This window comes from Populus alba, chromosome 2, assembly GCF_005239225.2.
Source record: "Populus alba chromosome 2, ASM523922v2, whole genome shotgun sequence".
Classification (NCBI taxonomy): Eukaryota; Viridiplantae; Streptophyta; class Magnoliopsida; order Malpighiales; family Salicaceae; genus Populus; species Populus alba.
In genome coordinates, this window is record NC_133285.1 from 12,154,734 (window position 1) to 12,173,879 (window position 19,146).

Genomic DNA, 19,146 nt, shown 5'->3' on the forward strand with positions numbered 1-19,146 from the left:
CAGACTTCTTCCTGGAAATTCAATCATAATACATATCAACGACATGGCTACAAAGGTGTTTGTCAATTCTATGACCAACAAGGTCATAGTGCAAAGCAATGTCCACGGGCAAAAGGTCTTCTTGGTTCCTCACCTGCTATTCACTACACCACCACAAACAATGCTCTTAAACAACCTTGGCTCCTGGATTCTGTTGCCACAAATCATGTCACCTCTGATCTTCACAACCTTTCCCTTCACTCACCCTATGATGGTCCTGATTCTATCCTCATTGGTGATGGTACAGGTTTGCGTATCTCTCATTTCGGTTCTACTATATTTTCTCCTTTCACTCTCTCTAATGTACTTTATGTTCCTTCTATTCAAAAAAATCTAGTTTCTGTTTCTCAATTTTGCAAACAACATTTAATTTCTATTGAATTCTTTCCCTCTCATTTTTCTGTGAAGGACCTACACACAGGGCAAACTCTTCTTCAAGGCCCAAATAAGAATGATATTTATGAATGGCCTCAAGCTGTGCATGTGTAACCGTTTGCTATGATTGGTGTCAAAACTTCTATGAATGAGTGGCATAAAAGGCTCGGTCATCCCTCCTCTCGCACCCTTCATTCTCTTCTCAAGAAAGTTTCCTTACCTATCTCCACCACAAATATGTGTTCATCATTGTGTTCCTCTTGTCAATGCAATAAAAGTCATAAGCTTCCATTTACAGTGTCATCTCTAAAAAGTCATACCCCTCTTGAAATCATTTACATTGATGTTTGGGGTCCTGCCTCTGTTGAATCTATTGATCAAAACAAATATTTTGTAATTTTTGTGGATCATTTCACTAAATACATTTGGCTTTATCCCATGAAATACAAATCCGATGTATTCAAGATTTTTCCAACCTTCAAAAATCTTGTGGAAAACTACTTCAAAACCAAAATCATTTCCTTTTATTCAGATGGTGGGGGTGAGTTTCAAAAACTCAAACCTTTTTTGGCAAACTTTGGCATCTCTCATCTTATGACACCACCTCATACACCTCAACATAATGGCATTGCCAAACATTGTCATCGTCATATTGTTGAAACCAATCTAACTCTTCTTCATCAATTTGATCTTCCCCTTAAATTTTGGTCCCATTCATTCCAAACATTCACCTATCTTATAAATCGTCTCCCCATGCCTATTCTAAACAACTGCTCTCCTTTTCACGCTCTTTTTGGAGAAGTTCCAAACTATTCCAAACTTCATGTTTTTGGTTGTCTATGTTTTCCATGGTTACGTCCATACAACAATCACAAGCTTGAACCTCGTTCTCGTCCATGTATATTCCTAGGTTATTCCCTTACTCAAAGTGCCTATAAATGTTTTGATCCCACAACAAATCGTATTTTTATATCTCACCATGTGGTCTTTGATGAAACCATCTTCCCATCCCTCTCCTCCGCCCAACACTCCCCTACAAATCATAACTCTTCACCTCCATCCGATGACTTATCCCCCATCCCTATCCCACTCATCACTAGCTCCATGCACCACCAACCATCATGATTGCCAACAACAGTTTCATGCACAGCTCCACGGTCTCCATCCATATCATCTTCTTCAGGCACTGAAGCTCCTGCTAATGTGGTTGCTCCTCACAACCTCTCATCTCCACAACCTACAAACACATCCATTCCCATCAGTACCACATCTTCCCATCTCAGCCGAACACACCCCATGATTACTCGATCCTAAAATGGCATTGTTAGACCAAATCGTCAACTTAATGCCACCACCAGACATAACCTCCCTGAAATAGAAGAACTTTATGTGCTTCACAAGCTCTTCATGACCCAAAATGGCGAACTGCTATGTCAGATGAATTCAATGCCTTACTACATAATGGCATGTGGGATCTTGTCCCTCCCTCTTCATCTACAAACTTGGTTGGCTGTAAATGGGTTTTCAGAATCAAGTGTAAATCAGATGGCACGATTGATCGTTACAAAGCACATTTAGTTGCGAAAGGTTTTCATTAGTGACCGGGCATTGATTATAAAGAAACTTTCAGTCTTGTCATCAAGCCCACAACTATCAGAATTGTTCTTAGCCTTATTGTTACCAATGGTTGGTCACTACGTCAACTGGACATCAATAATGTGTTTCTTCATGGAACACTGTCTGAAGTAGTGTTTATGTCTCAACCTCCAGGCTTTACTGACTCACAGTATCCCACTCATGTATGCCAATTTTGTAAAGCCTTTTATGGCCTCAAACAAACCCCCCGGGCTTGGTATCATGAGCTTCGCTCTTTTCTGATATCTTATGGTTTTACAAATATAGCTTTTGATCCTTCACTATTTATCTACAATCGCAATGCACAGCTCATCTATTTTCTAGTATATGTTGATGATTTAGTTGTCACTGGCAGTGATACTTCTTTCATCAATCAATTCATCACAGCTATATCAGCAAAATTCTCAGTCAAAGATCTCAGCTCACTACATTACTTCCTTGGTATTGAAGTGCTTCCCACCTTGTTTCTCTCACAGCACAAATATATTCGTGATCTCTTGCTTCACACTCGCATGGACGGTGCTAAAGAGGTTAGCACTCCTCTCATTACCATAGGCTCACTTGTTCTCAAAGATGGTTCACCTCCTACAAATGCCAATGAATATAGAAATGTCATTGGGGCACTACAGTACATCAATCTTACTCACCCAGACATTTCCTTCGCTGTCAATAAGCTATCACAGTTCATGCATTACCCTACCAAATCCCACTGAAGTGCCACTAAACGATTGTTGTGATATCTTAAAGGTACCATCTTTCATGGTCTACATCTTCGCAAGCATCGTAATCCTTCCTTGCATGCATTCTCTGACATTGATTGGGCTGGGAATTTAGATGATCGCACTTCAACCACTGCTTATGTGATTTTTCTTGGTGGCAATCCTATCTCCTAGAGTTCCAGAAAATAGAGGTTTGTAGCATGGTCTTCCACAAAGGCTAAGTATCGGGCCATTGCCACTATAGCTGCAGAACTTGCATGGGTTTAATCTCTCCTGGCAGAACTCAAATTTTCTCTCTCATGCACACCAGTTATATATTGTGATAACATTGGTGCTAATTATGTTTGTGTCAACCTAGTGTTTCACTCTCGTATGAAGCATATTGCCATTGATTTTCACTTTGTACGTGACAAAATGGCTAACGGTTCTTTACGTGTCTCCCATGTTGCTACAGTTGATTAGCTGGCCGATGATCTCACAAAGCCTTTATCTGGAAAACATCTCTCCTTTCTACTGTCCAAGATTAGCATCTCAAATGGGAGCACCATCTTGTGGGGGCGTGTAAAGGATATCCACAATCCATTTAAAACAAGTTGACTAGTTCAGCTTGTAAACCGGCAACAACAATGCAAATTAGCTTCTTATCTTTTATCTTTAGCTGCAATTCAAATTCATTTATTATCCTTTATCCTTAGATGATGTAACAAATCATGTATATCTTTAGAGCTCATGAATGTATTTATACAACTAAGGAAATTATCTCTGCATCTTTACAAGATACTTTTAAAGATAGTTAAAAAAAAAAATTTATAAATTATAAAAAAAAATAATTAGAATTTTTGTTTAGGATACGTCAAAAATAGTTTAAATATTTTTTTTAAAAAAATAAAAACAATTAATTAGACATGGTTGCTAGACCCAAGGCAGGTAGGTGTGGCATGGCCGCTAGACCCAAAAACCTATAAATAGTAATAAATAAATAAATATGATTTTTGTTTATGATACTTCAAGGTTAGTTTAAATATATTTTTTATAAAATAAAAAAAATTTATAAAAAAAAATTAATTAGAATTTTTGTGTAGTATACTTTAAGGATAGTTTAAATTTGTTTTTATAAAAAAATAGAAAAAGAAATCACATCTAGATTTTGGTGCGGAAAAAGTTCATTTGCAACCTAAAGTTTTAGTTTATCTATATATTTGGTCCTTGTTGTTTTAGCAATTAATGTTTCATTCTTAAACTTTATTTTTTATTTTTTTACGTTTTCATCCTTAAATGTTGAGAGGTGAGAGAAAGTCATTGAAAAATATTAGGAAGAGAAAAAATGCTCAAATGATTACATTCTAGCGATTAAAAAAACTAATTTTTAAGAGGAAAATAGGTTGAAATTAAGTATTTTGATATTCCAAAACTCAAACCCTCATTTTCCGCTCATCAGAAGTGACCGAAATACCATTTAGTGGTTCCACAACAAAGAATTGGTCACTCATTTAGAAAAAAAATATTAGAGGGAATAATATTTTTTTTAAAAAAATTATTATGTATATGGGCTTGGTTTCCAAGCCTAGGTGTGCCTAGGCTTTTAGATCCTAGGCTTTTAGATGGTTGACCAAGCACAAGAGCACATGGTCTTATTTTTTTATTTTCATTAATTTTTTCTATTTAAATATTTAATATCCTCTATCATATTTTTTTTAAAAATAGTATATTTTAATATTTTTAAATTATGATTAATTTTTTTTTATTTTATAATGTTTCAAAGAGATTATTATCATTTGTCTGTAATTCTATCCTTTTATATTTTATATAAATGAGTTGTATTTACAAGACATTTTTATAAAAACAAAAACTATTTGTTATTAACAACATTAATTAACGTTTAAGATAAAATAAATAAAATGAAAAGGATATTAAGGCTCCGTTTGTTTGCAGAAAAGTGGTTTCCTTTTGGAAAGTGAATTCCGGGAAAGTATTTTTCGATGTTTGGTGGTGTTATGGAAAATAAACTGGAAAACACTTTCCAGTGTTTGGTTGTGTTATGGAAAATGAACTAAAAAATAATTTATTAATGAATTAATTTTTTTTCAAGTTTATCTAATATATATATAAAATATTTAATCACTTACAATAAAAAAATAAAATCTAAAAAGTATAATGATGAATTTTTTTATTATATCCTATATTCATACATAGCTTATTTTATAAAATATAACTATATATATATATCATATCATATTATAGAGATATAAGCTTGTGAAATATTTTTTACTTAAAACCTATGAATATTTTTTTTTCAATTTTAAAAGCTTAAAATAATTTTTTTTCCCATATGAAGAAAGCCAAATTAGTTTATGGTAAGAGTTATATATTTGGGTTTTTTTTTTTTGGTATAAAGAATTTTTTAAAAGATAAATACATACAAAAATATTTTTATGGGTTTTTTGGATAAATATTTTTTTTTGTACGGGTAAAGGCAATTATCTCTTTAATATCCCTTTAATATATATCAAATAAACATCAAGATATAAATATAAATATCTAACATCAAACATAGTCATGCATAAATATTAAGTTTCGATGTCATATACATACATATTAGTTCAAATTACAAACATAAACATGTTAGACCGAATTAAACAAGTAAACATACTCGTTAAATAACAAACATAGTCTGAACCCAAATTTTAAACATAGTCAAACCATATTAGCAAGCAGGCTTGTAGCAGTGTCGGTTCATAAAATTTTGAACCCAAATTTTCCTCAAATTAGCATTTTTTTCCATAAATGCTTTTGCCAACATCTCATTTTGGATCAAATGATCAAATGCATCCCCAAGAGTGATCTCATCAAAGCCTTCAATTTTCATCTCTTCCGTATACAGCGCATTAACATCAAGTTGATTTTTGCTGAGACTTTGAATTGCAAATGCTACATCTCCAATCTGTTTAGACAACTTTTCAATACCATCATCTTCATACATGCGATTTCTCTTCCTATTCTGATAACAAAACCTAAAAATTTAGGGAAATAAATATTAAAAAAGGCATATAAAATACTAACACAATCAATATAATAAATTATGCTCAAAGAAGCTGACAATATACAATTCATAAGTTCACAACGATCAAGATCAATCATTTTAATTCTTAAAATTAATCTGATTATCGAATAATTAAATACAAATAAGTTCGAAAATCATCCCGCATGCAGCAACACAACACACGATCGAGTTCATGGCTAGGTTCAATTCTATACTATTTTGATTTGGCAAGGCGGTCCATAATATTTGGATGATAAACAAACTAATCTACGCAATCATCAGTTACAAATTAGAGAGATTTTATTGTTAATCTTTATTTTTAGAGGAATAATATCTACCTAGAGTTGTATTACATTAGATTTCATTATGTTATTAAACACATAATTTATAATTGAAATTACAAACATAAACTATAATTATATATATATATATATATATATATATATATATATATATATATATATAAAAACAAACAAAACCCACCCCAGCTCCTGCATTGCAATCCCAACCGTTCCCCAACTCTCTCCCATAAATTAAAAGCCAACATCATCGCTTTCTCTTCATTTCTATAATTTCCCTGTCGGTTTCCCCTCCCCCTCCCCTGTTTCCCCCCATCGGTGTCCCCTAGTTTCCCCTGTTTCCCCCCGTCGGTGTCCCCTGGTTTCCCCCTGTCGGTTTCCCATGATTTCACTATTTTTCTCTCATCTGGTTTCTCCCCCGGTTTCCCCTCTGTCAGTTTCCCCTCAATCTCTAATCCCCTGGGTAAGTGGTATTCGGTTTCCCCGATTATTTTCTCTGTTCTCTCTCGCCTCAACTTTCTCTATCGGTTGTTCTCTCTCGGTCATTAACTTCCCCTACCTTTCTCTCGCCATTTCATGTTCTCAAGAAGCAGGCAACATCACAGATGCAAGGGGCAAGGGCAGGCAGGCAGGGCAACACAACAGATTCACTAATCCCCCCCTTAACTTTGCGTCTCTCTGTTTGCGTTGGATCGGGGGACGGGGAAACAAGGTTGGGTCTGGGATGGGGAAGTTTGGTTTGTCTAAGAAGCTGCCGAATGTGCAAGAAAATAAACTATAATTTTTATGGCTTGCTTGTGATGAATTTGCTTGGTTTTTTCTGTGATTTTGTTTGAATGTGACGAGGTAAGATGAGGAAGAAAACTGGTGCCTTGTTTGCGTCTCTGTATTTGCGTTGGGTATGGGAAAATGTTTTACAGGCAGAAGATAAACCATGGATTTTTTGGTAACAGACACAATAAATTAAATAGATCAAAGGATTTCTTGTTATAATTCTTACAGATCTATGAATGAAAAAATTTAAAACATATAAAGGAAATAATATACAGAAATAGAGAACAGATCTATGAACGAAAAAAATAAAAACATATAAACGAAATAATATAGAGAAATAGAGAGGGGAAAAAATACCTGAAAAAAAGTGTCCAGGGATCTGATTTCTCAGTAAGATCAAAATTCTTCTTGCTTCTGTTGTTTTCGGAGAGAGACCAGATGTGTTTTTGTAAAGATGGAAAGTGTTTTCCTTTTGATAAGGAAAGGAAAACACTTTCCTGCGGCAAAAGAGAGTTTTTTTCTTTGACCAACTTTTCAGGTGATTGCCAAACATTGAAAAATGAGAAAAGTCAATTCCTGGAATCTAATTTCCTTGAAACAAACAAGGCAAGTGTAAAACATTCTTTAACTTCTATTTTTTGTTTTTACTAAGAAAATCAACTTCATATTTTTAGTATTTAATTAGAGTTAACATTTATCACTTTAATTTTTTAAAAAATTTATTTTATTAAAGATAAACAGTATCCTTTTGTTTTAAATTAAAAAAATATATAATATCCAGACGATGCCAGGTTTCCAGCGTGCTCACGCAATCGCAACAGATTTGGACTGATGTCCCCAATAAGAGAGAGAGCAGAGGAATCTTTCGTGGGGGCAGTTTGCTAGAAAACGAGTTTGATTGAAATTGAAGCAGCCTCCCTCCTGTATTCTCATCTTGATGAGCTCACTGAACTCACCGAACTCCATAGTAAGTTTTAATGGCCACAGATATCTCCATGATCTGTGGATAAGCTTGTGATCGCGATGCTTTTGGTGTGCTCACGCTCTACCTGGGTATGCTAATAGCTATTATCCTCGATTTATCGTATCAAAAATTAACAAAATAAAAGTATATTTTATCACTTTCATAAGACCTAGTTTAAGACTAGTCAACCCTACTTCGTTTAGTTTTTTAAATTAAAATACATCGTTTCAGATAAACATTAAAAAAAATTCTTAAAGTTGTATCTATTAAAACAATAATTTTTTTTATTTTTAAAATTTTATTTTTGATATCGCACATCAAATCAATTTAAAAATATTAAAAAATATTTTTTATTTAAAATGATGCCTCTACTGCAAAAACAATCACTCCGTCGACAACCCTGTCATGTTTGTCCATATTGAGTCGATGGCTTTGGTCCTGTCAAAGGAATATCCAGACATCTTAACCGAGTTTAAATGCAAAACAAGAAAGAAATCACTCAACTGAAAGAGGAAATATCATTTACGTAAAGCTTGAGAAAGTAAATTTCCTAGGACCTTGTTCTAACTGTGCAAAGACGGAAGTGTTTTGTCGAGTATCGTGCTGGACTGGCCTCGAAGTCAAGGTGGCTCTTTAAATGCCTATACTTTTATGAACAGGTAGTAGTCCTTTTCATTTCAATGGCCTCATCCGATTACTCTAATCACAAAACCCACTGAACTCAAAACCAGCAAATCAAACCCAGGACTGCATATACTGCCTATAAATAATACTACGGATTAGGCTTGTTTTGTTATCAACTTCTTGAGGCCAGTATTTTTCCCAGAGCTGTGTTTATAAGCTTTATAAATCAGCTGGGAATAAGTAAACCAGACTGTCAAGGTTACCTACAATGGAAGGAGTGAGTGTCGACGACAAGCACAAGATAGTGGTGGCGGTGGACGAGAGTGAGGAGAGCATGCATGCACTTTCATGGTGTCTAAGCAACCTTGTTTCTCACAATTCCACCACCACGCTAGTCCTCCTCTATGTTAAACCCCCTCCGATTATCTACTCTTCCTTTGACATGGCAGGTATCCATTACTTTCTTGCTCTTTTAGATCTCGTATTTTCTTGTTTAGCTAGAATCTATAGTAATCCCCGGAGGAAACTCTTCGATTGCAGCGCACATATTTTCGGCTGATGTGATTGTTGCCATGGAAAAGTATGGGACCGACTTGGTGAACTCAGTGATGAAACGAGCAGAGGCCGTCTTCAGGAACTTCAACAGAAATGTAAACCAAGCCTTTTCCTTTTGTATGCTTGTCTGTTTGCTTCCTTCCCTTCATGTATGCTTAATGATGGAAGCTCTGTGCAGGTAAACGTGGAAAAAGTAATTGGGAGTGGAGAGGCACAGGATGTGATCTGTGATACAGTTGAGAAACTTAGACCTGACACTTTGGTCATGGGAAGCCATGGCTATGGTTTCTTGAAGAGGTAAAGATTCACTGGATTATGGAATTCTTTCAGCTAAATCGAATAGATTATTCATCTTCTAGGGACATCAAGGCCTTATCCTCTAATTCATTGTTACAGGGCTATACTCGGAAGTGTGAGTGAACACTGTGCCAAGCGTGTCAAGTGTCCAGTCGTGATCGTCAAGCACCCTCATGACAAGACTACTCTCCCATCCAACTCTTCCCTAAAGCATGATGACGGATTCTAACTTTCTTCCAAAAAAGCTAGAATATTGTGTGTATTTACCACCAAAGAAGGGGAAGAAGGCTCATAGAAACGATAAATCTACATTAGGATCAACTTAGGGGTTTGCTGGCATCATTTTATGTAATTAAAATGTGTTGATAATAAAAAGAAAAAAATGATCAACTTAGGGGTTTGCTGGCATCATTTTATGTAATTAAAATGTGTTGATAATAAAAAGAAAAAAATGTTTTGTTTACTGCGCCTTATCACAATTCAGAAGCTATTCCATTAATTAGCAGCACTTACTCTAAGTTCCCTGAATTGGGACAAGTTGGGTGTTACTGCCGGTAGATATTCCAGAAACCTTAAACACATGCTGACCTATTTTATAATAAACCTTAATAAATGCTTCATGTGAATATATACTATAAAATCGTCAGCAGAAATCATTTACCACGAACAAAAAATAACCCCACAGAAAAAGCTCCAGAAAATTTCTATATACTGAAATGAAAGAACAATCGATTCTATCCGAAATCCATGGTGGCAGATGCCAAGAAGGGAAGCTCACCTGACAAAACACATCCCTGAATGCTCCTTAATTTAGCTGGAGAGCGTTAAACACCAATCTATAGCACCTCACCAGAGACACAATAGCTTGACCAGAAAGGTGATTCCTTTGTCCTCGAGCTCTTCAAGCTTCATGCGCAAGTGGTGCCACAATGAACTTTTTGGCCTTCCCCAGTTATTTTGCGCGCTTCCAACATATTTGAGAAACTCCAGAAGGGAAGCTAAACATGATCCTAGCCTTATCCACCCCACCAGGCGGGAGGTGACCAAGAATTTCCATTTGACTGCTTGGTTTGCCGACAAAAAGACTAAGATTCTAACCAACCACCTTAAATAGTCTGAAATTTTAGGACATGAGCTCACATAAAAAGGTAATCCCCATGTCAAGGGGTCTATAATGGGTGTTGAAAGATTTGCTATCATCTGTTCTATCAGTTCAAAAAGGAGGATGCCAAACCAGGCCCTAGATTAGTGGTCACGATAAGATGACACTTATCTCCATAATCCCTCAGGGGCGGCAAGACATGATGGTTACCAATAGGTAAAAAATCTGAGATGCACAATCAACTTCAATGTGTTTGGTTCTGAATTACAACAATCCACAGATGCAGAAATCAACCACTAACCACAATGATCAAGAAAAGTCTCAAAATAATCTCAACCTCAATGATAACAAGAAAATTCATGATTACCATTCATCCATGACAATTGGTTCCTTAAACCTTCAGAATAAAGCTGACCATCCCACAACTTCCTTTGAACTTTCCAAATTTTAACAACTCACAGATGCTAAAATCAACCATTTAACCACAATGATAATAATAATAATAATAATAATAATAATAATAATAATAATAATAATAATAAAATCTCAATTTCAATTGATAACAAGAAAAATTTTGATCAACATCCGTTCACAACAGTTGCTTCAGAATAAAGTAGACCCTGCCACAGCTTTCCGTTTCAAACTAATAAGTCAAAACTTAGTATATTTCCAATAAAACAGTTTGCTTGAGCAATCCTTTTAACCTCTTGGCACTTTCCGAAAGAAAGCCTTCCCAAGAAATATTGGACGTATTTGACGCAGAAATCTTCTTAAATGAAAAGAAAATGCTTAATTGACAAGTAACAAACTACAGAATCTCTCTGTCTCCAACCTTTTCAGTTCCCAAATCAAATAAATAAGCTAAAACGACCACCCACTAACTGGAGTAAAAGAGCTTAGCAAACTTTCACCTCTTGACTGAGCAACGAGGATACACAGACCCACAACATTGTGATGATTAAAGTAATAGCAGCTTAATGATTGATAAACAATGACTTTCTACAGTGGTTATATAATTGTTGAAGGCTGTTAATGGTCAGATATTCATCGTACTGAGTTAAAAATGGCCTAGTCTCAATCATTTTAACTAATCAATTGATAAATGAAACTGTCCTGAAACCTGTCCAAAGCAATAGTGGAAGCAGTAAAAATCCACACACAATTTACAACTTCACCTTCGCTAGCATAAATCCAAGAAAACAGGCTTAATACCAACATTACACGGCACAAGCCAATGGCAATCATATAAAATGTTCCCTTGTATCTGAAAACTTCAATGAATTCAGCTGAATACATCAACAGGGAGAGCCATGCATAAAAACAAGAATCACTCCCAGATGACCAAATCAGTTAACTCCCAAAATTACGCCACAGAAAATGTATCCCACTAAGACAAGATATCACTGAAAATTTTAGCTAAGCATCCATCACATCTATTTCAGGAGTGCAAGCCACATTCATGCATTTAAACCTCCAAAAATAGTTTCTATTTTCATAATAACCAGGCAATTAGTTCCACAAGTCCAAAAAATCATCTTTCTAATTCTTGAGATATAAAATCAGACTAAAACCAAACGAATGTTGCTGTCTTGTGAGTGAAAACAAAAGGAAAAATATAGTATTATGAAAACAAAAATACTAGAAACAGCCAAGATGAGATTCAATATCTACTCTTCGGTTGAAGATTCACCATTCTTCTTGTTATGCTTCCTCGCGTACCTCTGGTTCCTCAAAAACTTAGGATCCATCTATTTGTGCACAAAAATAAAAGAGTGAATATTGACATTTTTGCATCAAAATTGTAAGTGACATGAGAAATAAAATGAAAAAAAAAAGAAGAAATCAGACCGAAAGTTACAGACATCTTTAGTGGACGTGTGCCTCTGCTTTCTGGGTTTCTTGATCCCGTTTTTATGAGCTTTATAAGACTGGTTATGAGCAGTGTGGTTCTTTGACTTTGCCATTGGATCAGCAAGAAATTGCAGGCAGACCTCGGAGGTTGTAGGGATTAGGGGTTTTGTGTATTTGCGTAATGGGTAGAGATTTTATTTTAACCACTGAAATATACAAGTTCTGTTAGTTTTTTATTAAAAAAATTGTTTTATATTATATTTCATACATTTATTAATAAAAAATTTATAACCTTACTAACAAAACTCAAAGAAATATGAAGTCGTCAACATGATTATATATTAGCCTAACCAGATCGATAGGTTTCGACTATATTTTTATGATTGTTGATTTTTAATTTTATTTAGACTGGTTTAATTACTGGATTATACAAGTTCTGGATTGACTGTTAAGCCAATCCAGGTTTAATAATTATAATACTAAATATGTTTTCATATGCATTTCTTAGAATTTTTCTCAGTTAGAATATTTTTTATATAACCATAATTTCTATCATATACCTATTTATTAATATTTGAAAGAAAAAATAAACCTCCAAGACCACCAAAATAAAAATTATTTTTCAAAATCTAAAAAATTATAAAAAAAATTATTTTCAAATGCATATCAAAATTTGAAAAATCCAAAAAAAAATAAAAAAATAAAAAACCATAAAATTTTTAAAAAAAAAAAAAACTACAAATGTAGAAACTTGGAACATTTTACAAAATTTAAATAACCTATAAAAATTATTAAATTGATGAAAATTTCAAAAACGTTTGTTCTGCAAAATTTATTTCATCATCATAAATGTATTTTGAATGTATTTTTTTGAACTAGGCATGGATTTTTTTTTATTATTATTATTACGAGTTAGTAGTTTTTAATGTTTTTATGTTTGAGGGGTTTTTTTTATAAAGCTTTGAAAATTTAAATTTACCTTTGGCTGGCTTTTCAAAATTCATTTTTCTTTTGATGGTTGGGAGGGTATTTTAATCTAGAAAAATATATAAATAAATTTGGAACTATCAAACATATAAAGATAGATAGATGTACCAAATGATCCCTCGCAACAATTAACATAGTAAATAAAACAACAAAAAAATAGTACCAAATATTAATATGGTAAAAATTCTATAATATTGCTTCTTGCAAATAATCTGATCAAAATCGTTCCAACCTTATTCCTTTTTCATGGAACCTATAACTAGTTTAGTTTTATAAAACAAAAGACAGAAAATATTATGTTTTTTCTTAATGATATATAAGTTAGCTTTATAATTTCAGTTCTAAGAAATATATAAATCTTTTTACTTTCCCAAATAAACATCATGATTTCTATTAAAATCTCTAATTTTTATGAATGTTTGCATATGATGAACCCAAATTTAATTGACTCAAAACCCCCCAAACGGCCCAAAAAAAAGGTTCAGATACTTCATAGATTAACCGATTATCCAATACATAAACCTTACTTCTAAGCTACTTAGATTTTTTTAGAACATTATTATTAACGCCGTTTGTGAGAACCTAAATAAAAAGCCATTTCATTTTTGTTTTTTAAAAGCTCTTTTCATGGCTGACGAAGCCCTAACACAGTTGTAGTTATGCCAAGGATTATGTCCATGGCTAGAATAACGACATGCCAACGGTTACGCCCACAACTACGCCAGCAACTCCACCCATAACAACATCCGCGACGTTGCCCACAACTATGTCTATAATTATGCCTAGGACTACTCCCACAACCACACTTTACGATTATGCCTCAAGGCTACGCCTATAATTTTTATAGCGGCTTGTACACGTCAAAAGGTGTCACTAGGACTTGGAGGGCTCTAATGATACATAAAAGGTGAGGTCCACATACTAGGAGAGCTTATCTACGAGGTGAGTTTCATCTACTAGTGTAATACTCTTTAAGGAATGACATTGGTATCTCTAGTGCAAGAGCACAACCCTCCGTTCCACCTACTAGATGAGTTCCACCAACTAGTGCAATATAATCATTCTTTAAGGAATGAACTTGGGATCTCTATAGCAATAACATCAATCTCTTAAGGATGAACTTGGTCTTTTCAGTATAAGAGCACTACCCTTTATTTCATTTACTAGAAGAGCTCCATCTACTAGTGCAATAGCACCACTCTCCAAGTAAGAGACTTGGTCTCCCTGATGCAATAAAATCAATCTTCAATGAATAGATTTGGACTCCTTATTACAATAACATCACCGTTATTTGGTTCTTTTATGATCCCCTTTACCCTCCTTGGGTTCCTCTAACCACTTAGAAATTTTCTAAATACAAGCCCCCCCTCTTATTGGATTCTCCCTAGCCACTCCCTTCTTATTTGGATCTTCTTAGTTACTTAGAAATTGTTTAAGTACTAGGCCCACCCTCAATGGGTTCCCCTCAGTCTTTTAAAAGATTTCTAAGAATAGACTTATCTTCCTTAATTTTTTCCAACCACTTAATTTTTTTTCTAAGTACAAGCTTATCTTTCATAGGTTTCTTTATCTATTAGAAAATTTTTCTAAGTATGAAGTCATTTATATCTCACCTCACTTTCCTATAGGTTTTCTAAGTACGAGTTCCTCCATAGTTTCCCTCTACATACTTAAAAATTTATTCAAACATGGTACACACCCCATACACATGGGCTCTCCGGCACTTTACCCGAGGTTTCCACTCATTTTCTCATATGAAAAAAATTCGATGAACTTGTCATGATAATCAGGTATTTTTAAAAGTCTTTGCATATTAATATCACAAAGACTTGGGGGCTTATTGATGAACCCAAATTTAACAGGCTCAAACCCCCCCCCAACAACCCAAAAAGAATAGGTCCAAGCGATGTGTGGACAACACTAATTTGAGAATTTTTTTAGGAATTTTATACTGATGCAATATTTTATTATTTTGAGTGGAATACATTTCAAAATACTACATTAATTTATAAGGGTGAAATGACTCTTCAACCTCCTTTCTCCATTAAAGTACAAGATTCATTTCATGGGCAATAAACACCCCATGAATACACCAAGTTTAAGGCTCACAATCTCTTCATTCTCAATATATTTAACACGTATATTTTCAGGTTTTATCTATCTAAAATATATTTTCAATTTCTCTCTCTCTAAAAAAAATATTAACTTAAACATTTGAGAGTCTCTAAATCTACCAAAATGGACATTATAACTTGCATCATAGCCAAGCATTAAGAAAAAATGATTAAAAATATTTTATTTTCATGATTTGGCATTTAATCAATTAGCATGTTTAACATTTCAAAAAAGAAAAAATAATATTTGTATTGGCATATTTTCAAAATATGTGTTGTATATATTTTTTTTATTTAATAACAAGTTTATTAAGCCCATTAAAAACCTTTTCCAAAGTAAATGGCCTACTAGGCCTACATACCTAAAAACCAAAAACCTATTTTTTTGGGAAAATAAACAATGATAATTGTAATAGCCCAGCCCAACTTGCTATATATTATCCGCTTTGAGCCTTACCATCCTCATAGTTTTATTCCTGATGACGTGAGCCCATATCTGAGCCTGACACCCCAAAACGAGTATGACAAGTTAGTAACCAGCACTCTTAATAAGGTCAACTATCAATCCCTCACCCGCAGATATGGGATATGACAATCCACCCCCCTTAAAAAGAGCCTGACGACCTCGTCGGCACAACTGGACAACCAGTGAGGTCGGTTCTGATACCAAATGTAACAGCTCGGTCCAACTTGCCATATATTATCTGTTTTGGGCCTTACCGCCCTCACGATTTTGTTCTTGATGACGCGAGCCCACATCTGAGTTTAACGCCTCGAAACGTGTATGACAAGTTAGTAACTAGCACTCTTAATAAGGTCAGCTACAAATCCTTTACCTGCCGATGTGGGATATGACAATAATATTTTTCAATAAAAAGGCCAAACCCTATTTTTGCCATTCTTATTGGATAAAAGCTCATTTTAAAATTCAATTCAAAAACTATTTAAGGTAAATGGACCTATAATGAGTTGTTACCTCAAATATAAAAATAATATAATTTTTAAACCTCAAATAAATTTGAAAATATTCATAATATCAAAGTCAAGAATACCAACTCGAACTTACACTCACTAATGCTAAAATTAGAAATATCATCTAAAATAAATATTAATGCTAGAATCATGAATATTAATATTCACCAATGCCAAATTTTAAAACACATTTAGGATCATTTTTCATTAACGGTAGAGTTAGGAATATTAACGCCATGAATATAAATACTTTTCAGCTAAATATTAACTAATGTCAAAGTTACGAATATCGGACCTTTGCATGTAATACTTACTAATGCTAGAGTTGGAAGTATTTTTAGTTCAATTTTTCATCGACACTAGAGTCGAGAGTATTATAGGCAAACCATCAATAGTATAGCACAACAAACCTTCAACAATTTAGGACAAAACCAACAATGCAACCTATCTCGAGTAGAATGCCTTATGACTAATAGTATTTTTTTTCTTTTGCATAATCAATCTCATACCATAAAATTTATGTTTATAAACTAGGGTTTTATAGTAACTATAATATGAGGTGACAATGTTTTAAACAAGATCTTTCCAATATAAAAAAAAAAAAAAAAAAAAAGATGTCACATATATATTCTTTTCCAGTCTTTTTCAAAGGTCATCGCAACGTCGAGTAACGACAAAAACAACTTTTTTTATATATTATGTATATAAATAGTTATCAAACATATTATTTTAAAAATCACAATTCAAAATATATACTAACATGTAATTAATATTTAAGAAAACTTTAACACGTAACCAATAAGGAAAACAATGCAAAGAATTTCTATTAAGCTCTTCTCTCAAGCGTCAACCTTAAGCTCCGCCCTTGAGTCATGAAGTTGTCAATAACAATATGCTTGTTTTATACAGGGTTGTTTGTCACTCCTCTAGACTTGTAATGGAAATAGTAAACCAAGCAAAACTGGAAATGTAATAATTCATTTTTCTATATGCTTGATCCGGTCAGAAGTTGGGATCCAATTGCCGTAGTTTCCAGCTCACAGAAGTTCTGATTTTCTTCGCAACTGCTGAGTAAAATAATCGCACAGACATCATAATCGACATGGATCTTTTAAAGCTCTTACCTACGGGCTAAAAAAACATTTGGGTCACAAATCACAATGGCTAATTCAAAGAATCCAGCAGAAAGCTGGAGAAATTTATTGGATGATGTAGCTTTCTGCTGGGAGTTTAGTTGCTTTAAAGTTTGAATTCTTCTTTTTTTCTTTTTGTCACAATCTTTCTTCTATTTTACTCTTTAACTATTGTCTTTTCCCCCAACTCAGTCCACCATATTACAAACTGAGATATCTGGTTGTTGACTCGTCACCGGCCACCACAGTGACATGTTGGACGTATTATATATCTGTTTTGCCTGACCAGTTTGTCACGTTCCCAATTAATAGGTTTATGTTTACGATACAACTACAAAACAAACACCGATGATAGACATCTCTGGCCTGAGTGGCTGGTGGGTGAAAATAACACGATTAACCAGTTCAATAAACGGCAAAAGCATGATCTGTTCAATACGGACTGTAATTGACCTTGCAGGCTTTCTCTTGGCACTCAAAATTAAACTTGTCTTATTTTCGGCCAAATTCCCTTGTGTAGCAGCGTTAACATGTTCATTGGATCAATGTATAGGAGGCTCACAGAGCGATTATCATACGGGGAAAAGAAAGAAGAAAGAGATCTAGTAAAGCTAATGTTTAGTTAAACAGAAATTCATAACTTCTTCATTAACAAGATCAAGATGGTACAAATGCACTTTGTTTCTCGATCTTTACCATAATAGACACATACATGCTATATCTTATCACTCCTTCCTTGCATTGCAACCATTGACATCAAAGCACAAATCACAAACTAGTGATATATAGAACCTAAATTAACTCGATTAATTGACCCTTCAAAACAGCCAGTGAGGGGTTTTTTTCTCAACCTTTTTCTCCTTGATAGTATCCAAGGTAGGCTTCCAAGTCCCTTTACCAGAAAGCTGCCTACTCAAATACTCGGGCCTACTCTCAGCAATCTCTGTTAACTCGGAATCATATTTCTCCATGGCTGGCTTCTCCTCCACGTGACATTCCTTCTTTTGCATAACAAATATTTGCTCCTCTCCAGTTCCAGAAGGGCATATCCTAGCAAATAGCGGGAGAAACCTTGACGATGATAGAAGAGACTGTGACCTTAAAACCGAGTTTGCACTCAAAAGAACACGCCTCGCTTCCCCTGATGACAATGACGCTGGTTTCCCTCGCTTAACGGGCAGCATTAGGTACACCTTCTTCAACTCTAGCTTCTTGTCAGCTGGCAATGGTGCTGGCCTTTTCTCAGTAAAATCCGAGCGAAACTCGACCACAACTTGCTGTGGATACTCTAGCATTAGCTCAGCCGCTGTTAGGGGCGTGTCAAACTCAAAAACCCTGCCATCCCATAGAATCACTCTCCCAATCCCTGCAGAATTCGATGAATTGGGGTATGTGATGTAGTTTCCCATTTCAAGTAGAGAAGAAAAACTTAATGCAAGAGGAAGTAGCTAGCTAGGGAGGTTAGTTTTGGGGGGTTCTTATTGAGCCGTGTGTGGGGAAAGTGAGAGGTGTTTGTTAAACCGCTCCATCTTGTGACGGAAGCAATGGTGGAATGGGTAGTAAACAAAAAATTAGACCAAGTTGTTGCATGAGGTATGTTTAATCCAAAGTGTTTGACCTCTTACAGGTATGGTAGGCTTGATCCGATCCTCGTGGATTCTATTGG

General features: G+C 34.5%; 3 protein-coding genes and 1 long non-coding RNA gene across 5 annotated transcripts; 1 reads left to right on the top strand and 3 right to left on the bottom strand.

Moving 5' to 3' along the window:
• Positions 1-5,301: 5,301 nt before the first annotated feature.
• Positions 5,302-10,959, bottom strand: LOC140955223 (uncharacterized). Its single transcript, XR_012169021.1, has 3 exons — positions 10,100-10,959; positions 7,239-7,411; positions 5,302-5,779 (listed from the first exon to the last, which is right to left on the bottom strand). It is a non-coding gene; the product is annotated as an uncharacterized lncRNA (long non-coding RNA).
• Positions 8,468-9,784, top strand: LOC118046860 (universal stress protein A-like protein). The gene is made up of 4 exons (XM_035055929.2): positions 8,468-8,918; positions 9,010-9,119; positions 9,203-9,321; positions 9,421-9,784. The coding sequence occupies exons 1-4, from the start codon at positions 8,738-8,740 to the stop codon at positions 9,548-9,550; spliced, it is 540 nt and encodes a 179-aa protein (XP_034911820.1). The 5' UTR covers positions 8,468-8,737; the 3' UTR covers positions 9,551-9,784.
• Positions 10,960-11,823: 864 nt separating the features above from the next.
• On the bottom strand, positions 11,824-12,465 carry LOC118046859 (large ribosomal subunit protein eL29z-like). 2 transcript variants are annotated; one of them, XR_004687241.2, is made up of 2 exons: positions 12,272-12,428; positions 11,824-12,171 (listed from the first exon to the last, which is right to left on the bottom strand). XR_004687241.2 is itself a non-coding variant. In XM_035055928.2 (2 exons), the coding sequence occupies exons 1-2, from the start codon at positions 12,385-12,387 to the stop codon at positions 12,091-12,093; spliced, it is 183 nt and encodes a 60-aa protein (XP_034911819.1). In that variant the 5' UTR covers positions 12,388-12,465; the 3' UTR covers positions 11,824-12,090. The 2 variants fall into 2 exon arrangements, 1 of the variants encoding a protein (XP_034911819.1); XM_035055928.2 differs by having other exon boundaries at positions 12,286-12,465.
• A 5,833-nt stretch (positions 12,466-18,298) lies between these two features.
• LOC118046858 (uncharacterized) lies at positions 18,299-18,889 on the bottom strand. The gene has a single exon (XM_035055927.2). It carries the CDS (start codon positions 18,887-18,889, stop codon positions 18,299-18,301), a length of 591 nt encoding a protein of 196 aa, XP_034911818.1.
• Between the last annotated feature and the right edge of the window lie 257 nt (positions 18,890-19,146).